The 18,236-nt window shown below is 49.9% G+C and overlaps 1 protein-coding gene across 2 annotated transcripts in view; it reads left to right on the plus strand.

Annotated features, from left to right (window-relative positions):
* Positions 1-18,236, plus strand: part of MADCAM1 (mucosal vascular addressin cell adhesion molecule 1) — a 37,035-nt gene that overhangs the window by 12,587 nt on the left and 6,212 nt on the right. Inside the window, exons 1-3 of one of the 2 annotated variants that reach the window (XM_020794247.3) lie at positions 9,175-14,119; positions 16,184-16,450; positions 17,884-18,198. In XM_020794247.3, coding sequence (XP_020649906.3) covers positions 14,068-14,119; positions 16,184-16,450; positions 17,884-18,198 — 634 coding nt within the window. In that variant the 5' untranslated portion in view covers positions 9,175-14,067. Of the gene's footprint in view, positions 1-9,174; positions 14,120-16,183; positions 16,451-17,883; positions 18,199-18,236 lie in introns of those variants that run through there. The other variant, XM_078378889.1, reaches the window with a different exon arrangement.

Consider the following 18,236-nt stretch of genomic DNA (forward strand, 5'->3'; position numbering starts at 1 on the left):
AATAATTCTAGGAAAGGGAGAAGGCAAGCAGGAAAAGAGGAAGACCCAATAGGAGATGGACTGACTGTCTAAGGCAGTGGTCCCCAACCTTTTTAATGCCATGGACCAGTTTTGTTGAAGACCATTCTTCCAAGGACCGGGGTGGGGGTGGGGCTGCTGCCACTGGCATCTGTGAATGGGGGTGTGGGGGCATCTGTGCGTGGAGGTAGTTGTTATGCAGTAGGTTGTTGGAGGATAGCTATGAATCAAACACATTACATGTATTATGCCCTTTGTCCCCACCCCCCACCCCAGAATAAACAGGCAAGACACAGGTGTTGGATTAATTAGGACCACACTTTATTAACTTTAATTCTTTTTGTTCCCAAGCAAGGGGGGGCTATGGTAAAAAAAAAACCAAAATAAAAATAAAAATACGTAAACAGAGCAAGTCCCATGCTGGGACTGAAAAAAAACACACCAAAAAGCAAAAAAACCAAACAACCAAACAAAAAACAAAAAAAAAACCCGACCCTCAATCCCCCCCCCAAAACAAAAGCCACCAAAAACTTTTTTTTAAAGCAGCACCTTACTGGTCCCAAGCCTCTTCAGCCTCCTGGGGAACCACCTTTTCTCCCCTGCTTTTTAAAGGGGGGGGGAGAAGGAACTGACCCTCCAATGTGTGCCAGCGTGCCGGTGTCCTCCACTCCCCCTGCCCTGCCAGCCTCAGCCGTCAAGGCGCACCTTCCTCCAGGTCCACACATATCCCTGCACAGTTCTGGGGTGGGGTGGGGTCCTTTTCCGGGGGTGTCTTGGTCTCCTCCTCCTCCTGCCCCCTTCAGCCCATCCCATCAGCCTCTTAATGGGGGGCAGGAGGAGGAGGGGGAGGGCTAATTAAGACCTGGTGCCTTGTGCCAGGCATGCCTGGCACAGTTTGTTGGCTGCTGCCAGAGGCAACCAGGGTGCCCAGCCCACCTTTCCAGGCCAGGCCCAGGGAGCTTTTAAATCCAGAACATGGATGCTGCCTTGCACCACCTCAGGAGTAGTAGTAGTCGTAGTAGCAGCAGGGACGCCCTGCCGAGCTGCACCCTTGGCTGGCCACCCTGTGTGCCCAGGTGGCCTCTTGCCTGGCCAAGGTCCCGAGAGGCCAGTGCTACCAGCCTCTGGCCACCTCCAAGCTCTGAAAGGGGGGCCCTGCTGCTGCCCCTCCCCACCCGAGCTGGGCTCTCTCCCAGCAGGGCCGGCATGGCACGGCCTGTGGGTGGAAGGGCTGCCCAGGGAGAGTGGAGGCGAGGAGGGGAGGCGATGGCGTGGAATGGGAGGTGGGCGCAGGATTGGGCCTGACACGCTGGGTTTCCCCCTCACTTCCTCTTCCCGCTCTGCCAGGGGTCCCAGGGCAATGGGGTGGAGGTGCATGGGGCTCCTCTTCCTCTTCCCAGGGATGGCAACACGGGGGGGGGAGCCGAGGATGGAGCCACCTCCAAGCTCCAAAAGGGGGGCCCTGCTGCTGCTGCCACCTCTCCCTGTCCTAGCCGGGCTCTTTCCCGGAAGGGCCGGCATGTCGCAGCCTGTGGGTGGAAGGACTACCCGGGGAGAGTGGAGCGGAGGGGGGAGGCGATGGCACTGAATGGGAGGCGGGCACAGGGTCGGGCTGGCATGCAGGGATTCCCCCTCGCCGCCTCTTCCCGCTCTGCCAGGGGTCCCAGGGCAAAGGGGCGGGGGTGCACTGGGCTCCTCCTCCCATGGACAGTGACACAGCGCTTATCTCCACCTTCTGCACCTGTGTCACTCGCTTGCCGGTCCGTCTGCCTGCCCATTGGTCCATCCTTCCTTCCTTCTTCGGGGAAGTGGCGGCCCAATCTCACTTCAGTGTGGGTGGGTGGCTGCGTCACCACCACAAGGGTGGGAGCGAGGCTTGGACGGTAGGCCCCAGAAGGTGGAAGTTCTGCGGACAAGCAGCAGCGTCCCATGTGATCCGGCCCGGCCCACCTCTTCCCGGGAAGGGTTGGCCAGGCAGGAAGCAGTAGGATCTCTGGCATGTGCTCCTGCCCATCTACTTGCCCTGTGTGGGGCGGCGCTGAGCCCCACGGCTGGCCATCAGCATTTCTCATGTGGGCTGCCCCACAAGGGGCATTGGGGGAATGGTTACCATAAGCAAGTGAGACACGCCCACCTATGAGGGTGACATCCCCCCAAGTGGGGGGTGGAGATCTATGTCTGCGGCCCAGTTCCAGCCAGCCCGCGGACCGGCAGTGGGCCACGGACCAGGGGTTGATGAACCCTGGTCTAAGGAACCCACAAGTTTTGAGATTGCAAGCGATGAGCAGGGCAGTTTAGGAAAGGACATTTTGGAGATTGCTGATTCATAGGATCATCGTAGGTCAGAGGTGACTTGACGGCACAGAACAACCAGGGCCCCCCAATTGTGTGATCCGTCCATCGTGGCTTTTAGCCTGAACTTTGCTGGCGCTCTCCCGGGTGCTGCTTCGCCACCATGGATAGCTCCTTTGAAGTGGAAAGTTAGATCAAGAAGTGGCTTCTTGTTTTCACACCGACCTGGATCTTTGCTGAATAGCACCCACCTTCTTCTTAAGTTTGAGGGTGGTGTGGGTTAAGATTTCAGTGGTGTTAAAGGAAGTATTGGTAAGAAATTAAGAGAGGGAGAGAGAGAAAGAACTTTTGAGCAACCTGTCATGCTTCCTGGATGTTTCGGGGGGGGGGGATCCAGGCCAGTTGTGGTCGTGAGCCATGCAGTTTCCCATGCCCTGCTTTAGGCACAGAGTTTGGGGCTCAGAGGTGAGCCTTCACATCCCACAAAGAACATTGTATGGCTCTGAGTTGAGGGGTGACTGTTTCCTAGGCCTTAGGAACCTCCTCCCCCCGGAAGCACAAAGCCACAAGAAACAGGTGACGACTTGATACTTCTGAACAACTACTGCTCAACTAGCTTCCAACTAGTCACTTTTGTCCATGTTAATGCAAAAAGATATTTTTTAAAAACATCTTCCAGTGACAGGAAAGATCGCACGAAGCCTTTGTCAACTCTTATTTTTTTCTCTCTCTCCCCCTAAGCCCTTCATTAAAAGTTTTAAAATTCTAAAATCCCTCGCTGGAGTGAAGTGTTTTCTTTTCCCTCTCCTCTTTTCTTCCCTCGGCTTCAGCCAGAACCGCTGCCAATTTAACTAATTGGACGTCTTGAACACTGTCAGGAGTCCTTTGGTGTTTTTGTGCCATGGAGTCTGACAAAGATGTCTCTTTCCCTATGGAAGCCCCACTGTTGGAAAGAACTGGGGCTTCCATTTAAAAAGTCTGTGTTTCCCTCCTCCTGCTCTCTGTTTTATTCAGAAAGCGAAATAGGAGTGCTTGTTTTTCTCTCTGATATTCTTCTGGATCTTACATCCTGCAGGGCAGTAATCTGAGGTGGAGACAGGAGCCTAATTTAACTTCAGTTATGGGTCTGTAGGACGGGAGCGTTGAGGCCAAAATCCATTTGCCAGTATAGCTAACCTGCTGAATAAATGTAATTATATAGGTGTTGTCTTCTTGTTCAGCAATTTGTTATACAGGGCTGTTCTTCCTCCGACGCGCCAACGGATTTGGGCCCGATTATATCCTGGTCGCAGATGGGAGAATCTGTATCTCTCCAGAAGTTTCCATTTTGATTTAAACCAATTTAATATATTAAGTATTAGTAAATCAAATCTGTATCTGTTCACTAATTATTTTACGGGTTACACTTCTGCTGTGCCTCCTTGTACTCAAGGAGGAATGTGTGACTCTCTTCCCCATCACCACAACTGCCCTGTGAGGTAGGTCTGTCGGAGAAAGAAAAGTATGTGCCTGGTGCAAGGAACGCCAGATCAGTTTTATGGCGATTTGCAGATTAGAACTCAGATCCCCTGAGTTTCCAGTCCTGATGTCTAACCACTGCTCCCCTCTGGCTCTTAGTGTCTTGATGAACTACAAACCCCATAAATCCTCACTGTTGGCCAGGCTAATGGGAGTTGTAGTACCTGGAAGGGCAGAGGTTCTCCCCAGCTGTGCTTCAGCAGCATTGCCCCGCTCAAGGTAATTCCTCCTTTCAGGCAGATTGGAGAACCTTTCATCCCAGGCTCCCCCTTCCCTGTGTAGCTGAAGTGCAGCAACTGGAGCTCATAGCCAAAAAAATGCAGGCGATGACCTTGTTTCCTGTGAAAAGTACATGATTCTGCCACATGTATCAGGCAGAGCACGATGGGGAAATCAAATAATTAGCCAGCCCCTTTGGGGAAAGGGCCTGGTGGCAGCCAGTAAGAGACCGGAAAGTTGAGATACCGTCCGTCCGAGGCAGAAAGGACCAAATTTTCAGGGGGCCTGCCGCCAGCAAAGTGCCGGACTGTTTACATAGCGCATCCGCTCCCATTAGGAAAAGCATTCGAGGGCTGAAGCGTCCATAAATCATCTCAACATCCAGAGGGAAATAACACAGGCCTCTTGGAACTGTTTCCTACTTGAGGGGGGCAGGCAGGAAGGGGATTTTGTAATGCCAGATTACCCTGGGAGGAGTGGTTTGGGGCCTGAAGCGTATCTTTTCTGGCAGTACTTTCAGCCTTGGAATTTTCCTCTCTTTTTTGGAGTGTGAGAGAAAGGTACCGGTTGGGGTGTGTCCCATGAGGTCATCTAGACCAACCCACAGCTAGTCAAGGGAACCCCACAGCTGGCACATCCCTGGCAGGTGGCCATCTCACCTCGTTGAAAAACCTTTTAACAAAGGGAAGTCAGCAAACTCTTGTATCCCTCAGATCACGTCACAGCAGAAGTAGGAATGACTCTGACATTCCAGGCCCCATGTGTGTATTTGTGTGTGTTTCAATCTGTTCCAGGTTTTTGTCCAAACTTTAATATCCCAGATCCTGAACTCATTTTGTGGGATTGTGTTCATCATCTTGGATAATAAAGACCAGGTTATAACCTGGAGCAAATCTTGCTGGTCCCATAACATCCGAAGTCCCTTGGCCTCTGGAAACACCACCTGGACATCCTGCCTCTTTGTTAGCTATGGCTGTGCCTTCCGTTTAAAACAATCTGATGCCCTTTTTTGTTCCGTTTCACAATTTGAACAACAGCTTGCAATCAGAATTTTATTGAATGATTAGATCCGTGTGTACTTCGTTTTTCCTCCCGGGAGCGCAAGCTGGTTTTTTAAAGGGCTCTGCACTTTTATGACTTCACAAGAACACTGTGAGGTTGGCGAATTATTTAAATAAATAGATATATGGAAGTAACTTAGGGGCAAATAAGGAATTAATTCCCCTTGCAGTAATTAGGATATACTGTTATGTTAGTAACAATTCCAAGGACAATTCAAAGTGCGAGTTTTAACTTATAAAGCCTTAAACGGCTTGGGTCCCAGCTGTCTCGAGGGCTGCGTCTCCGAGGATGAGCCAGCTTGGGTGTTGAGATCATCAGGGGAGGCCTTTCTCTTGGTCCCACCAGCACCACCATGGTGAGGGTCGCCTTCTCCTTTAGACTCTGGAACTCCCTGCTGCTGGAGGCCAGCCTGGCCCCATCTTTGCTGTCCTTCTGCAAGCAGGACAAGAAGACCTTTCTCTTCAGGCGGGCTTTTCATTAGTGACTGACTGTCTTGTAAAGCTCTTAAAACAGGATGGTTTGTGTTTTGTTGCTTCTAAATCTGTTTTTAGTCATGCCTAACATTTTAAATATAATGTTATGAGTCCTTTTTTATTATTTGAATAAATTACTGTTTTTAGCTTTTAATATTGTGTTTTTAATGACATAAGCCACCTTGGGTCTTTTTATTTATTTATTTATTTATTTATTGAATTTATATGCCGCCCACTCTACCCAGAGGGTAAAAATATTTTAAAGAAATAAATAAGAATTCTTTAGTGGTGTAGTTGTGACAAGCTAGTTACAATAACTGTACGGTAACTGTCACAGAAGGGTTGTGTGACCCGGCTACCTGGTGGTGTTTCATACCACAGGCCACTGGCTTGTGACTTTCTGATAGTTTTTAAAAAAAGAAAATAAAAAGTTGCTGGGCAGGATTTTATTGCCGTTCATGGAAGATGCACATAACCTGCCAGGGCTAGTTGTGGAGTGTTGCAGAGGCAAACAAGGGGTGTCCCCAAAGCTCTTGGTTACTCACGGACCTCACATGGACATCCATAAGAGTCTGGCCAGCATCTTAGTTCCTTTTGAAGAGCGAGAGATTAAAGAGTGGCTTTCAGATGCTCTCGCCGTTGCGGCCAGCTCTCTGTCTGCTGAAGACCACTCCAGAATGGTGGATCTGAACTGGAGAGAAGTGGGTTCAGTTTCCCACCGAGTCAAGAAACCCACGGGATAAGCTCAGGGCAGTCGCTTACTCTCTTTCTGATCCTTACTCTCTCTGTGTGTGTCTATATTTCATGCAAATAGCATCAACTAAGAGGGAGCTGAGAATTACAAATCATTCTGTGCTGTGGTTTGAGGGTAGAGTCTTTTTCTTCTGCAGGTGGTATTTGCACAGCTGGGAAATGTCAGGTTGCCCCAGATCCTCAGATTGCAAACATTTTCTTGGGGGGAGGTCAACATGGGAGCAGCAAAACTAGGCAAGGTGTCGTAAAGGTTTCATGCCTCTGATTTGGCTGGGAGACAGTCAAACTGCCCTCCCTCCCTGCCGGAGACATTCCCAATGATGAGCCAACCCCAGAATTCATGCAAATTGGGTTTTTTTCTCCCTTCCCCCTTAACAAAGTGGGCACATTAAAATGCAAAAGACGTATTAAACATTGCCTCCAGTTTGCCTCCAAAGTGCATTTTTCCAGAGAAAAGGCAGATGGAGAAACAGGCTGTGTAACATAGGAAGCTATGTTACACCCGAACCGCAACAGTCTATTCAGCCTCTTAGGGCCAGCTCTGACTGGCAGCCGAGGCCCTTTGCTGTTGCACACAGCATTTTTTTTCTGAGCCCTCACCAGGAGATCCCAAGTGGTCTCTCATCCAGGCATGAATGAGAGGCTCGAATCCTGTTGATACTTTACACTTATGTCAAGGGAATGGTTGTAAACCTGGATGGCCAACAGCCACTCGGAAATTCTGGCTTTTCTTCCAAGCGTTATACATATAGCCTTGCGAGGTTGACCAGGCTAAAGGGGAGTTGCTGAGCCTCTGGTGCCCAGAAAACTTGTTTGCTCAATGGTGGGACTGTGCGTTGACCTCCCTAGTCTTTTGACTCCAGACAGTATCTTAATTTTCCAGCTAGCAGTCTTAGGAGCGGTCAGATGGAATCTTTCCAGCCCTCACCTGCTGATTTGCAAGAAGAGCGGAGGGCTTCTGACACTTGATTGTTTAGCAAAAGCAGTACAAAATTAAGTTTTCTGCCGAAATGAGGCAGCAGAGATAGAGAGATCAAGGAGGGGAAATGAAACAAAAACTACACATCTCATTGTGGCTCCTTTATAAACTTCATGGCTGGGCCGTATCCGGCATTCCAAGTAAGAGACCAAGGAAGTCCTATTTCTCTTAAGTTCTGCTGAAGCTTGTAGGAATTTGCTCCATCTTCACAGTATTTCCACGGAGCGTAGGTGAGGGCTAATAAAGAATTACCCCACAATTAACTTTTCCCCTCACAGGAGGGAAATGGTGTCCATGTGGGTGAAGGGGTTTGAAGTCGTTGGCCTGCCCCTCAGAAATCTGGGTTGCTCATTCACAGGGAGGCAGGTGAAGTCCACACCAGGGGAGCTCTGGTGGGTTGCTCCTGGGTTGGCCCGCTTTGCAGGGTTGTGGTGAGGGGAACAACATGGGGAGGAGAAAAGGGGTTGAAGAAATACCAGTGACAATAAGATATCAAATACTGCTAAGAGTCTCAAGACTCCACGTTGCCCTGGGAAACATCTTGAGAGGGGTGTCGTGGACAGAATAACAGGTTAGGAGTCAGCAGGCCTGGGTTCAGATTCTTCTCGCTCATCCGTGGAAAGGTAAAGGTAAAGGTTCCCCTTGACAATTTTTGTCCAGTCGTGTCCGACTCTAGGGGGCGGCGCTCATCCCGCTCTTCAAGCCATAGAGCCAGCGTTTTGTCCGAAGACAATCTTTCCGTGGTCACATGGCCAGTGTGATTTAGACACGGAACGCTGTTTACCTTCCCACCGAGGTGGTCCCTATTTATCTACTCGCATTTGCATGCTTTCAAACCGCTAGGTTGGCGGGAGCTGGGACAAGCGACAGGTGCTCATTCCGTCGCGTGGATTCGATCTTACGACTGCCGGATCTTCTGACCCTGCAGCACAGGCTTCTGCGGTTTAGCCCACAGCGCCACCACGTCCCAACCGTGGAAAAGCACTCCTTAAATATCTCGCGTGCTAAGCGTCACCGTAAGCCCGAACTCGCTTGCGGCCCCATAAGGCACAAGCACACGTGGGCCCTGCATGGCTTGCCCTTCAGCACGAAGAGGCCGTTTCCCTCAGAGGATGTGAACTGAAGCGAGAGTCGGGGGGCTGTGGGTTTCCTGCGGTGAAGATGAGGGGCCTTCCTTCCACATTTCTCCCAACGGTTGCTTTTCTTGGCGTTTGGCGGCCTCCGGTTCCCCACCCCCACCCCCGCTGCCCGGCCTTGAGCTTCTTCTGCCCTCCATCACCCCATTGCCTCCAAGGCCTCAGCGTGGAGCCCCCATTGTCTTCTGCCACTGGGCTTTGGGTCGGTATCCTTGGGGCCAGGATGCTCCCTCTTCCTCCCTCGCGGGCTCGTCTCTGCCATTTCAGCATTTTCCGGGTGAAAAACAACGCTGAGACCAGCAATTCCTCACATCAGGCTGAGTGTCGCTACCTCGGCCCCTAGTAGAACAAGGGGTGCCCTTTCATTTCCTTTTCGTCACGCTCCATTGGGTTGCCACACTTAGAGATGCTGGAGCAAGGCGAAAAGGTTGGGTTTTATAGGGGAGGCTACTTTTAAAGCCTGAACCCCCTTCCCAACCGCTCCCAGAATTCATACGCCACGTAACATCAGCAAACCAAAAAAGGTAGAAGCATGGTGAGACATTAAGACTCCCTCTCTTTGGAGCCAGGGCGGGAGCGAAACCCCAGCGACTCGCAAGCCTTCCTCGTTCTGTAAAAGCAGTTTTGGGTGCCTTGCCTGGCCCTTGATCTTCAGCCCCCAGTCAGAATTGCTATCGTTCTGCCAGATCAGGACCAGGATCCTCTGGGACAATTGCATGCACGCAAGAGCGTTTGGGAAGTCCCCGCTGCTAGTTGACGAGGGGCCCACCACACGTGGGCCGCTTGCCTGATTCCACCTGGCGCACACCCAGGATGTGCCCGACCTGCCGTCAGTTAAAGTCTCAATGAGCCACGGCCACCCCTTGGATTGACTTTGGCCACCGTGGCCCATTTTGAAAAGGATGCTTTGTTTTTCTAGTGTGTTTTTTATGACACTCCCTGTGGAGTTTCAGTCCTGGTGGGTTTATCAAACTGTATTATTGATTTGATTTCTATTCCACCCCTTGAGTGCAAGCAGTCCTCTGGGCCATTTACGGATTAAAACTTAAAACCCCATGTCAAGACCCTACATGGCCTATTTTGACAGTGTTTCCGCTAACAAAAATATATCCACATGCCATGGCCTGACTGCATCTAACGTGGCACTGGCAGTAGTAGTTAGTTTCTCAGCTTTGCTGAGAATACTGTAGCTTTTTTTCCCCTAGCTCTCTGGGGCCACGGGGAGAAATTTCTCCCTTTTCTGTATGTGCTCGCAGAAGGTGTATTACCGTGGGGGATATGCCATCTTACTGTTATTCTGTGGAAGCATGTCCTCTCCCGGATGGGAGTCATTCTGTAAAAGACAACATCATCTGTTGGTGGTTTTCCCCTTTCCACATAATCACAGCATTCCTGAACTGGCCACCCACTGCTGCTTATCCTCCATCAGCCCTCTGAATCAACCGATCCTATCTCGGTAACCTTGCCTCCTCGGCTAAAGAGGATTCTGACTTTCTGGAATTGGCTGATCTCGCTTCCAGCTTTGTGCAGGCAAAATGAGGGCCAGAGGGTTGGACTGGGGAGCCCCTTTATCAGGCCGCCGGAGGCCTGGAAAGAGAATGAAAGCCACAGATCAAATTAAGGGCTGCACCCCCACCTTTATTCCCCCCCCCCCAAAAAAAAGTCTGACAGCTTAATACAATGGCTGGGGATTTTGCTGAGCGTTTGCTCAATTATTTCCCCGCCTGTGTTTGACCTGTGGAAGCGGAGATGAGCTCCCTAAGGAAGCTGGAAATAAAAAGGAAAATGTGCCCAGAGTCCAGGGGTCAGATACGGGGCTTCCAGGAAAGCCGCTTTAGGGGGAATACCAGGACTCCGGATTCTCTGGAAGACTGATGTCCACGAATCGAGGTGCCCCCACGTGGATCTCAGAGAGCAGTACACATCCGTGGCTTTTAGCCAGCAGACCATAGGTATCACAAAGCCTCGGGGCTCATTTTTGTCACACATGCACACACCCAGGCTTCTCAGGCTCTTGTGGACCCCATGGGGGAAAATCTTTTTATCAGCTACAAAATGCTGCATCTGCCAGCAGCAGCTTGCTTTAAAAATCGACGCCAGCCTCTTGTCTCTCTGATCTTGGTATTTGTAAACCGCCCAGAGTGGCCTTGGTCAACAGATGGGGGGTGTAAAAATCGAGTGAATGAATGAATGTTCCCTATTTTTTAAAAAAGTCAATTTTTAAAAGTGGAAATAGATTTCTTGTCACGTCTTATTTATTTTTGGCGGGGGGAGCATGCAGGTTGATCCATCTTATGTCCACTCCAGCGCATCAGGAGGGCCAGGAGATGGTTAAAATGTTTGCTCAGATCCCAGTTGAAGAGCAGTGGGTTATACACATCCAATGATTCTGATCAAATCTCAGTAATCAATGTATAGTAGGTGACAGTCATGAATTTGACCTGAATTTGACCAAACTCTGGGAGGCAGTGGAAGACAGGAGGGCCTGGCGTGCTCTGGTCTGTGGGGTCACGAAGAGTTAGACACGACTTAACGACTGAACAAACAAGGTGACAATCATGGATAGATCTTGAAGCTAAGGCTCCGATACTTTGGCCATCTCATGAGAAGAGAAGACTCCCTGGAAAAGACCCTGATGTTGGGAAAGTGTGGGGGCAAGAGGAGAAGGGGACGACCGAGGATGAGATGGACGGACAGGGTCATCGAAGAGACCAACATGATTTTGACCCAATTTCTCTCTCTGTCAGCCAGAACCCTCTCGTCCTTTCTTTATTCGCATCGGAGCGTTGCAAAATTTTAAATGACAGAAGTATTGGAAATATACGTAAAAATGTAAAAACAACAACAGCAACCCCAAAACAAATTAAAATGTTCTGCTAAATAGACTGTTTTTTTTTAAAGTTTTATTTTAGGGGTTGGAGATGGGTACAGGGGATTAAACAGGTTTGTGAATCAACGTGAACATTTTACAATATTCATTCTTATCTATTTCATTTCAAAGATACAGTACATAGGTTTCCAGTGTAACTAATTTATAATTCATATTCTAATTCTAAATTGATCTTTGGCTCTCAATTATCAAATATTAATTTCAATTCCATTTCTAAGCCAGTCATTAAATTTATGCTAACAATCTTCATGATTCGTCTTTCTTGTTGAGTCTAGGTACAGTATTCTGTTAGTTTATCCATCTCCACCATATCCAGGATGTTTGCTATTAACTCATCTTGAGATGGATTCTCCGGGTCTTTCCAGTGTTTGACAAAAAGAATTCTTGCTGCAGTAATTAGACTGTTTTTGACGAGAAACGGGCTACTACCACGCCCTTTGCTAGATCTTCTTTTGTCCCACATGGCGGGGTATAAATTGCAGGAACTCCGAGAAGTGTTGCGTTGTGAGCTCAGAAGCCATAAGTAGAGCTGATTTGGGAGAAACGAGGCCCATGTTCGAAACATACCTCTATGGGGAGAAAGGTGGCATATAAAATAAATATCAAATTATTGCTATTTGAAAGTTTCCCTCTGTGTTGTCATACCTCTCATTTATTTCACGGACCACCACTTCCATCCCTGACATATCCTGCTTTTGGTATATATGAGTTGACTTCTAATTAATGTGTCCTGCTTTGAAGCCTCCCGAGCCAAGCCATTCCCGGACAGGCATAAGAAATGCACATTTGAAATAAATACATTTCCAGGAAGCCATCCGCAGTCGGAGAAACTGGCAAATGGTCAGATCAGTTAAATAGTGGAACCTGTGGGAGCATTTGGCCTGCTAACTCTGTGGGTCCTCAGCCGCCGCAACCGGGATGGGAATTGTAGGCCACATACGAAGGCTGAAATCTTTTCCACCCAAAGCGAAGGTCTGCATGCTCCCTTTCCATCCCTGGAGTGATTTAAGGAGAGTCTGTCGGTTATAATCCAGTGACCGGAACCATTCTCCTTCCACACACCAGCTCATGTTCGACAGTGTAAATCACAATAGCGAATTATTTGATATATTTAACCCCACCTTTCTCCTTAAAAAGGCCCCAGGGCGGCTTACATCATTAAAAGACAATATTTAAAGCTAAACACAGTAAATAAAGACTAAAAAGGATCAAACAAATATACTTTTAAAAAATAATAAGGTTCCCCTTGACAGTCGTGTCTGACTCTAGGGTGCGGCACTCATCCCCGTCTCCAAGACGTAGAGCCAACATTTGCCCGAAGATGGTTCCCGTGGTCACATGGCCAGCATGTCTAGACATGGAACGACTCACATTTTTACATGTTTTCAAATGGCTAGGTTGGCAGGAGCTAGGAGAAGCAATGGGAGCTCCCTCCGTCGTGTGGATTCGATCTTATGACTGCAGGTCTTCTGACCTTGCAGGACAGAGGCTTCGCCACCACGTCCCATGAAACATAAGCAACACCAAAAACCACATTTAAAAGCAACAAAGCTCAACCATCCATTTAAAAAACCCCTCTGGTGCAGGCAGTCATTAAAGGGAAAGCCTGTCTAGAGGGAAAGGAGAGCCCAGACCGGGCCCGGCAGACTTCCAGGGGCAGGGAGTTCCAGAGTCTAAAGGAGCAGCCACCGAGAAGAAGGCCCTCCTCTCCCGGGTGCCCACAAAACAGACCTGTGAATCTGCCAGTTAAGGTTTGGGCCTTTTATTATGTGTCCTCCTTGCTCCAGTTGGAGTTGGTGTGCAACGAGGAATACCAGCATCGGCCTCTTGACTAGCCATATTCCACTGCAGCGATTGATGTCAAAGGACCTAAGCGATCCTGGCCCGCATTTCTGAAACGCTGTAGGAAACCTCCTGTAAACGACGATCATCCAATAAAACAAAGATGCCAGTCCGAACTCCTCAAGCGTGCTGTGGCGGAATGAGGACCTTGGAGATGCGGGTGCGAATCGCCACCTGGCCACCCAACTCTTTGTGGCAAACGGGGCCAATCCTCCTCCCTCTTGCCCCGACCTACTTCTCAGGGCTGTTGCACAGAGACAGCATGGGGGAAGAGTCTTAACGCTCACTGGATTTGAAACAGAGAAAAATGGATCCAGCGTTCCAGGCGACATTTCAAGCAGACCCATGGAAACCTGCAGGACCCAGTAAACCCCATCTTGCATAAAATGTCCTGCACAGACAGGACAACCATAGCCCAACTCTACCACAAAAAATGGGATTTAACCTCAGAATCTCCGAGAAACTGAGGTGGATTTTCCCGGTCTTTAGCAAGTTAATTCCATGATCTCCACCCTTTTTAAAATCATTTTCTGGAAAACTGCAAGGTTCCAAGATTTTTCTCCTTGCTGGGATTTTGGAAGGAGATAAACCCGTGGAGAAGGTTCTTTTTTTAAAAAAAAACCACACACAAATGTTTTCCCCAGAAAAACTCAAGTGTGGGCGGTGTCACCTGCTATAAATTTAAGAGCTGTCAGCCTCTGGGATAGGGGGTCAGAGAGAGTTGGCACGGAGTGAGCGGAGCACGGCTTGTTCTAGGGCTGCCAGAATTATTGGAAGGAAGGAGGAAGGAGCTGAATCTAAGGTGACCGGACCTCTCCAAGAGAATACCGTACATCCGTCCGACATCCTCTTGAGCACCGAGGGGTAGATCTCAGAGCGAAAGCAATGGCATTATTTCACTTGGGGTTTCTGCTCTGCCTCACCTGGCGCAGCAGCGGTAAGTCTGGCTGGCTCGAGAATCCGCAAATGTGATTATTTTTTAAAATGCAGTGAAAAATAGATTTCAGTTCTCTGATTGCTTCCCCATCCTTTGTGGTCTCAGTAATTTAAAAAAAAAATTGGGAGAAGGAGCATCCCGGCTTGAACAGTGGGTGTTGAGATGGAGGCAAGGAGCCGTGCAGGATGCAGCATTAGCTGACGGAACTCCTTGCCACTAGATGTGGGCGCCAACATAAGAGAGAGAGCGAGAGTGCACTGCTTGGTGGTAACTAGCGACCAGTTCCATCATTGCCTGTGAATACCGGCTTTTAAAAAAAAAACAAGTAATGTAATCAATAGCCACATAACTTTTCTCAGTCATGCCTCATTACTTTAAAAAGTTAGTTTTAAACGGCATGTAAAGCTATTGTTAGAGGCATGTGATTGGCGTTTTTCAGACTTTACACCATCCTCTTTTCAAGCTGAAGAACCCGAAGCCTTCTTGGTGTTGTTTTGACAGGCTGGAAACAAGAGAATGAAATTTAACAGGGATAAGTTCAAGGTTCTGCACCCGGGGGGGGGGGACACCCAAAATGTGCCATTACAAGACAGGGGTGCAGAGCCCGAGGTTGGGGGTTCGAATCCCCCACGGTGTGCCTCCCGGGGGGGGGAGAGAAGAGCCAGCCTGGGGTGGCCTTGAGCCAAAGCAGCAACCGTCCCAGAAGAAGGGAAAGGGGGAACCCCGTCGGAGGACTCGCTCTACCTAGAAAACCTGGGAAGACTTTGAAGACAACCAGTCCCAGCGCTCCTCCCTAAAGTGATGAGGGATGTTTTCTCTCGGAGCCTGGCCTACCTCAGAGGGCTGCCGTGAGGGTGAAGCCTTGTCTCCCGGTTCTCCCCAGAAACCTGTCCTGTCGCCACTTTCTCCCAGTTCCGGGCTCGCTTGTGCTGGGCAAGTCGGTTTTAAGGAGGTACAGGATGCTTGACATTGTCCATAACATGTATTCATGGCCTTGACTTCAGTGCTGAAAGAATGAGAGCTGTCGGTCCCTTGAGGTCATCTAGTCTAGCCCTCTGGTCGAGGCGGTCCTCTTGACACTACCAAATCTCTGAATGGTCGACCATCATCTCCTCAAATACCTCCAATCCCGGGGGGGGGGGGAACGGGACCCAGGACCTTCCAGCGTTGCTTCCTCCACCGCCGTTGCGATGTTTCGCTCAGAGTTTAGGCAAGAATCTGCTCTTGTGACTTCTCGTCCCAGCCTTTCAGCTGTTTGAAATCAAAGGGAACCTCCATGTTCAGGGAGTGTCTACCCTAAGCCAACAGCAACAGGGAGCTGCAACCCAGGCGGCCGGCTATTCACTCTTAGAAACGGAGGCACCCAGACCTTTCTGCTGGTCGGTCTCAAAGCGGAGGAGAATCGAACTGATCTTTCTCATTTGCTTCCAGAAAGGTGCCTGCTCAAATCTGAGGGTGTGTGTGTGTTTGTGGAAGCATTTCTCTTGCAGTGCCGTTGTGTTTGCTCAGAATACCATTGCTGATGTGTTGCTTTTTGGCATCTCCAGCATTTTTGAAAGGAAAGAGAGAGAGAGATTTGGAAAACTCCGCATATGGCAGGCTTTTCCTTCCTTCCTGACTGCTGAGGAGCCAAGAAGCAGGACAGTTTCTATGCTGTGGCTTCTACATTTGTTTTTAATCAGTGCTTTCACCTAAATTTTTAATACTGTACCATGTTATGGACTCTTTTTAAATACCTGAATTGTTTCCTGTTTTTTGCATTTCACATTGTGTTTGTGACCAGGTACGCCACCATGGGCCCTTTTTTAAGGAAATAAGGCAGGGTAGAAATATTTTAAATAAAATAAATGCTCCACTCACTTCCCAAATTCTGGGATGTTCTCCTTCCATGTTCAAGGAGAGCAAAGTTTGGACAAGTCATTTTTTAAACTGCAACTCCCATGCAGCTGGGGGAGTCTGGGAGGTGTCGTTCCCCATGTCTTTCCCTCCCCAAGCTCTCCGCAGACCCTTTCCCCCTTGTTTACGTGGATCTTTTTCTCTCTTTCTTCCCCCCCCGCCAAGCAGGTATTCCAACGCCCCTACTGACCATCCATCCCGAGGAGCCGCTGGTGGAACGTGGCGGATCCATCCGGCTGACCTGCGCCCTGGACTGCCCTGGGGGGAAGGTGCAATGGACTGGCCTGGACACCGACCTGGGGAACATCATGTCCAACCACACCTACAGCGTCCTGACTATCTTCAATGCCACCGTGAACTCGGAGGGCGAGAAGACATGCGTGGGGCAATGCCACAGGAAGCCATTGCAGAAGAAAGTGGCGCTGCGGGTCTTCTGTAAGTGCCGAGCGTCCGGTCCAGGGGGGGTGTCGGGTCCGAGGCAGATGGGCGAGTTTTCTTGAGCTTAAGTTTATTTTGAAGATCTTGGCCCCGTCTTCCTCGGATGCAGGAAGTGTAACCTCTATAGGTGGGCACTTCGGACACGCTCAGACGCAGCCTTTGGGAGGTGGATCGCTCAGGGGTTGGGGGTGCGATTCCCCCACTGGGCCTCCTTGGTAAGGGCCAGATCCAGTGACTTCCGAGGGTCCCCCTTCCAGCTCTGCCACTTGAGGGTGATTTATCATCTAAGGTTACAGACTTGTGGGCATGGTTGATGGATTGGCTCCCTGGATGGGGATGGGTACCACCCGTATTTGCCGGGTGGGGTCATCCTCTTGGCCCTGAGCATTCTGATCTGCTGCTGCATTCAGGCCACCCCCTGCCCTGATGCCAATGTCTTTGCTCTCGCCAAACTTTTCTTTTCGGGGACGTGGAGTTATTCCCGGAGCTCAGTGTCTTAGCTAATTCTAGGAAGCCGAGTCTCGAGCAATAATGACAAGCGGGCAGTTTCTTGGAGGAAAGGGCAACACGTTCGTTCGGGTAAAACAAATGCACCCTTGGGTTCCCAGCAGGGTGGGGACCCTCAGATTTCATCAGATTTTTTTAATACTGTTTTTTAAAAAAAGAACAACAGTTTTGCAACCGTCAATTCGTCCCTCATGGGTAAGAATTTTTCACATTTCAGCCAACCAGGTGCCCATGCACAGAGCAGCTTCTCTCTAAGGGAGGTTGGGTTTTGCTTCCTTGGAAGGCACTGGATGCTCTGTAGCCGGTTCTGCCTCCTTACTGTTCCCCCCTCTCGAAGCTGCAATAAGCATGTAGCATCTGCGTCCACAAAAGCATGTCAGTCCATTGCATAATGGCTGGGGTAGCCTGAATACAGCAGCAGGACAGAAACGTCCTTGTGGAACCCAGAGGAGTTGGACTACGGATCACATCCTCCTCCCTCAGGCTTGCAGGAGTATCGTACCCCTTCTGATTTAGAGAGTACAGTACCGAGTTGTGGGTGGGTGGATGGGGAACAGCCGTAAGGTGACTGGATTAGGGCCAGATGATAGGTTGCCCCTCCCACTGCAAGACTCCTATTCCCATCGTTCATCATCACTGGCTGGGGCTAATGGGAACAGCATTCCAAACAGCATGGGGTGGACCAGGATTGCCCAGACACAGACGATGGTTAAGCCAAGGTGCTTGTGTTCTATTAGGCTGGGATTTGGGGAGTGGTTTTGTTTTTTGTTGTTGTTTTAGAAATAATCTAGTGAAATAAGAAATCAACAAAGCTTTAGGGCTGTCTGTCAGTCTTACTTTGCTTGGCCTGTTCTGGTGAAAGAGGGCACCAGGTTTGGGTCCGATCTGCCAGCTCTGCTCTTAACGGGCACCTCCTTTCACAGCCTTCCCAGACACTTTGCGCCTGGAATCCCAGCCAGAGATGCTGAAAGCTGGCCGGCCGGCCCGCCTCTCCTGTTCCCTGAGCCACATCTCCCCTCCGGGTTCTCTCACACTGAGCTGGTTCCGAGGAGCGGAGCAGCTGGACGCTTCCGTGGAGGAAGAGGAGATGGCCGAGTCCCGCGAGCAACTGTTTGAGTACCGCTCCGTCCTGGAAGTCCCGGCGGCCCCCGTGGATGCAGCTTACAAGTGCCAAGCCACGCTGGATGTTGGACGGCACACCTTCCGCCAAGAGAAGGTGGCCACCGTCAACACCCAAGGTGAGCTTGACGCCAAAGGGGGCCTGTTTCCCTAGCTT

This window comes from Pogona vitticeps, chromosome 7 (assembly GCF_051106095.1).
Source record: "Pogona vitticeps strain Pit_001003342236 chromosome 7, PviZW2.1, whole genome shotgun sequence".
Classification (NCBI taxonomy): Eukaryota; Metazoa; Chordata; class Lepidosauria; order Squamata; family Agamidae; genus Pogona; species Pogona vitticeps.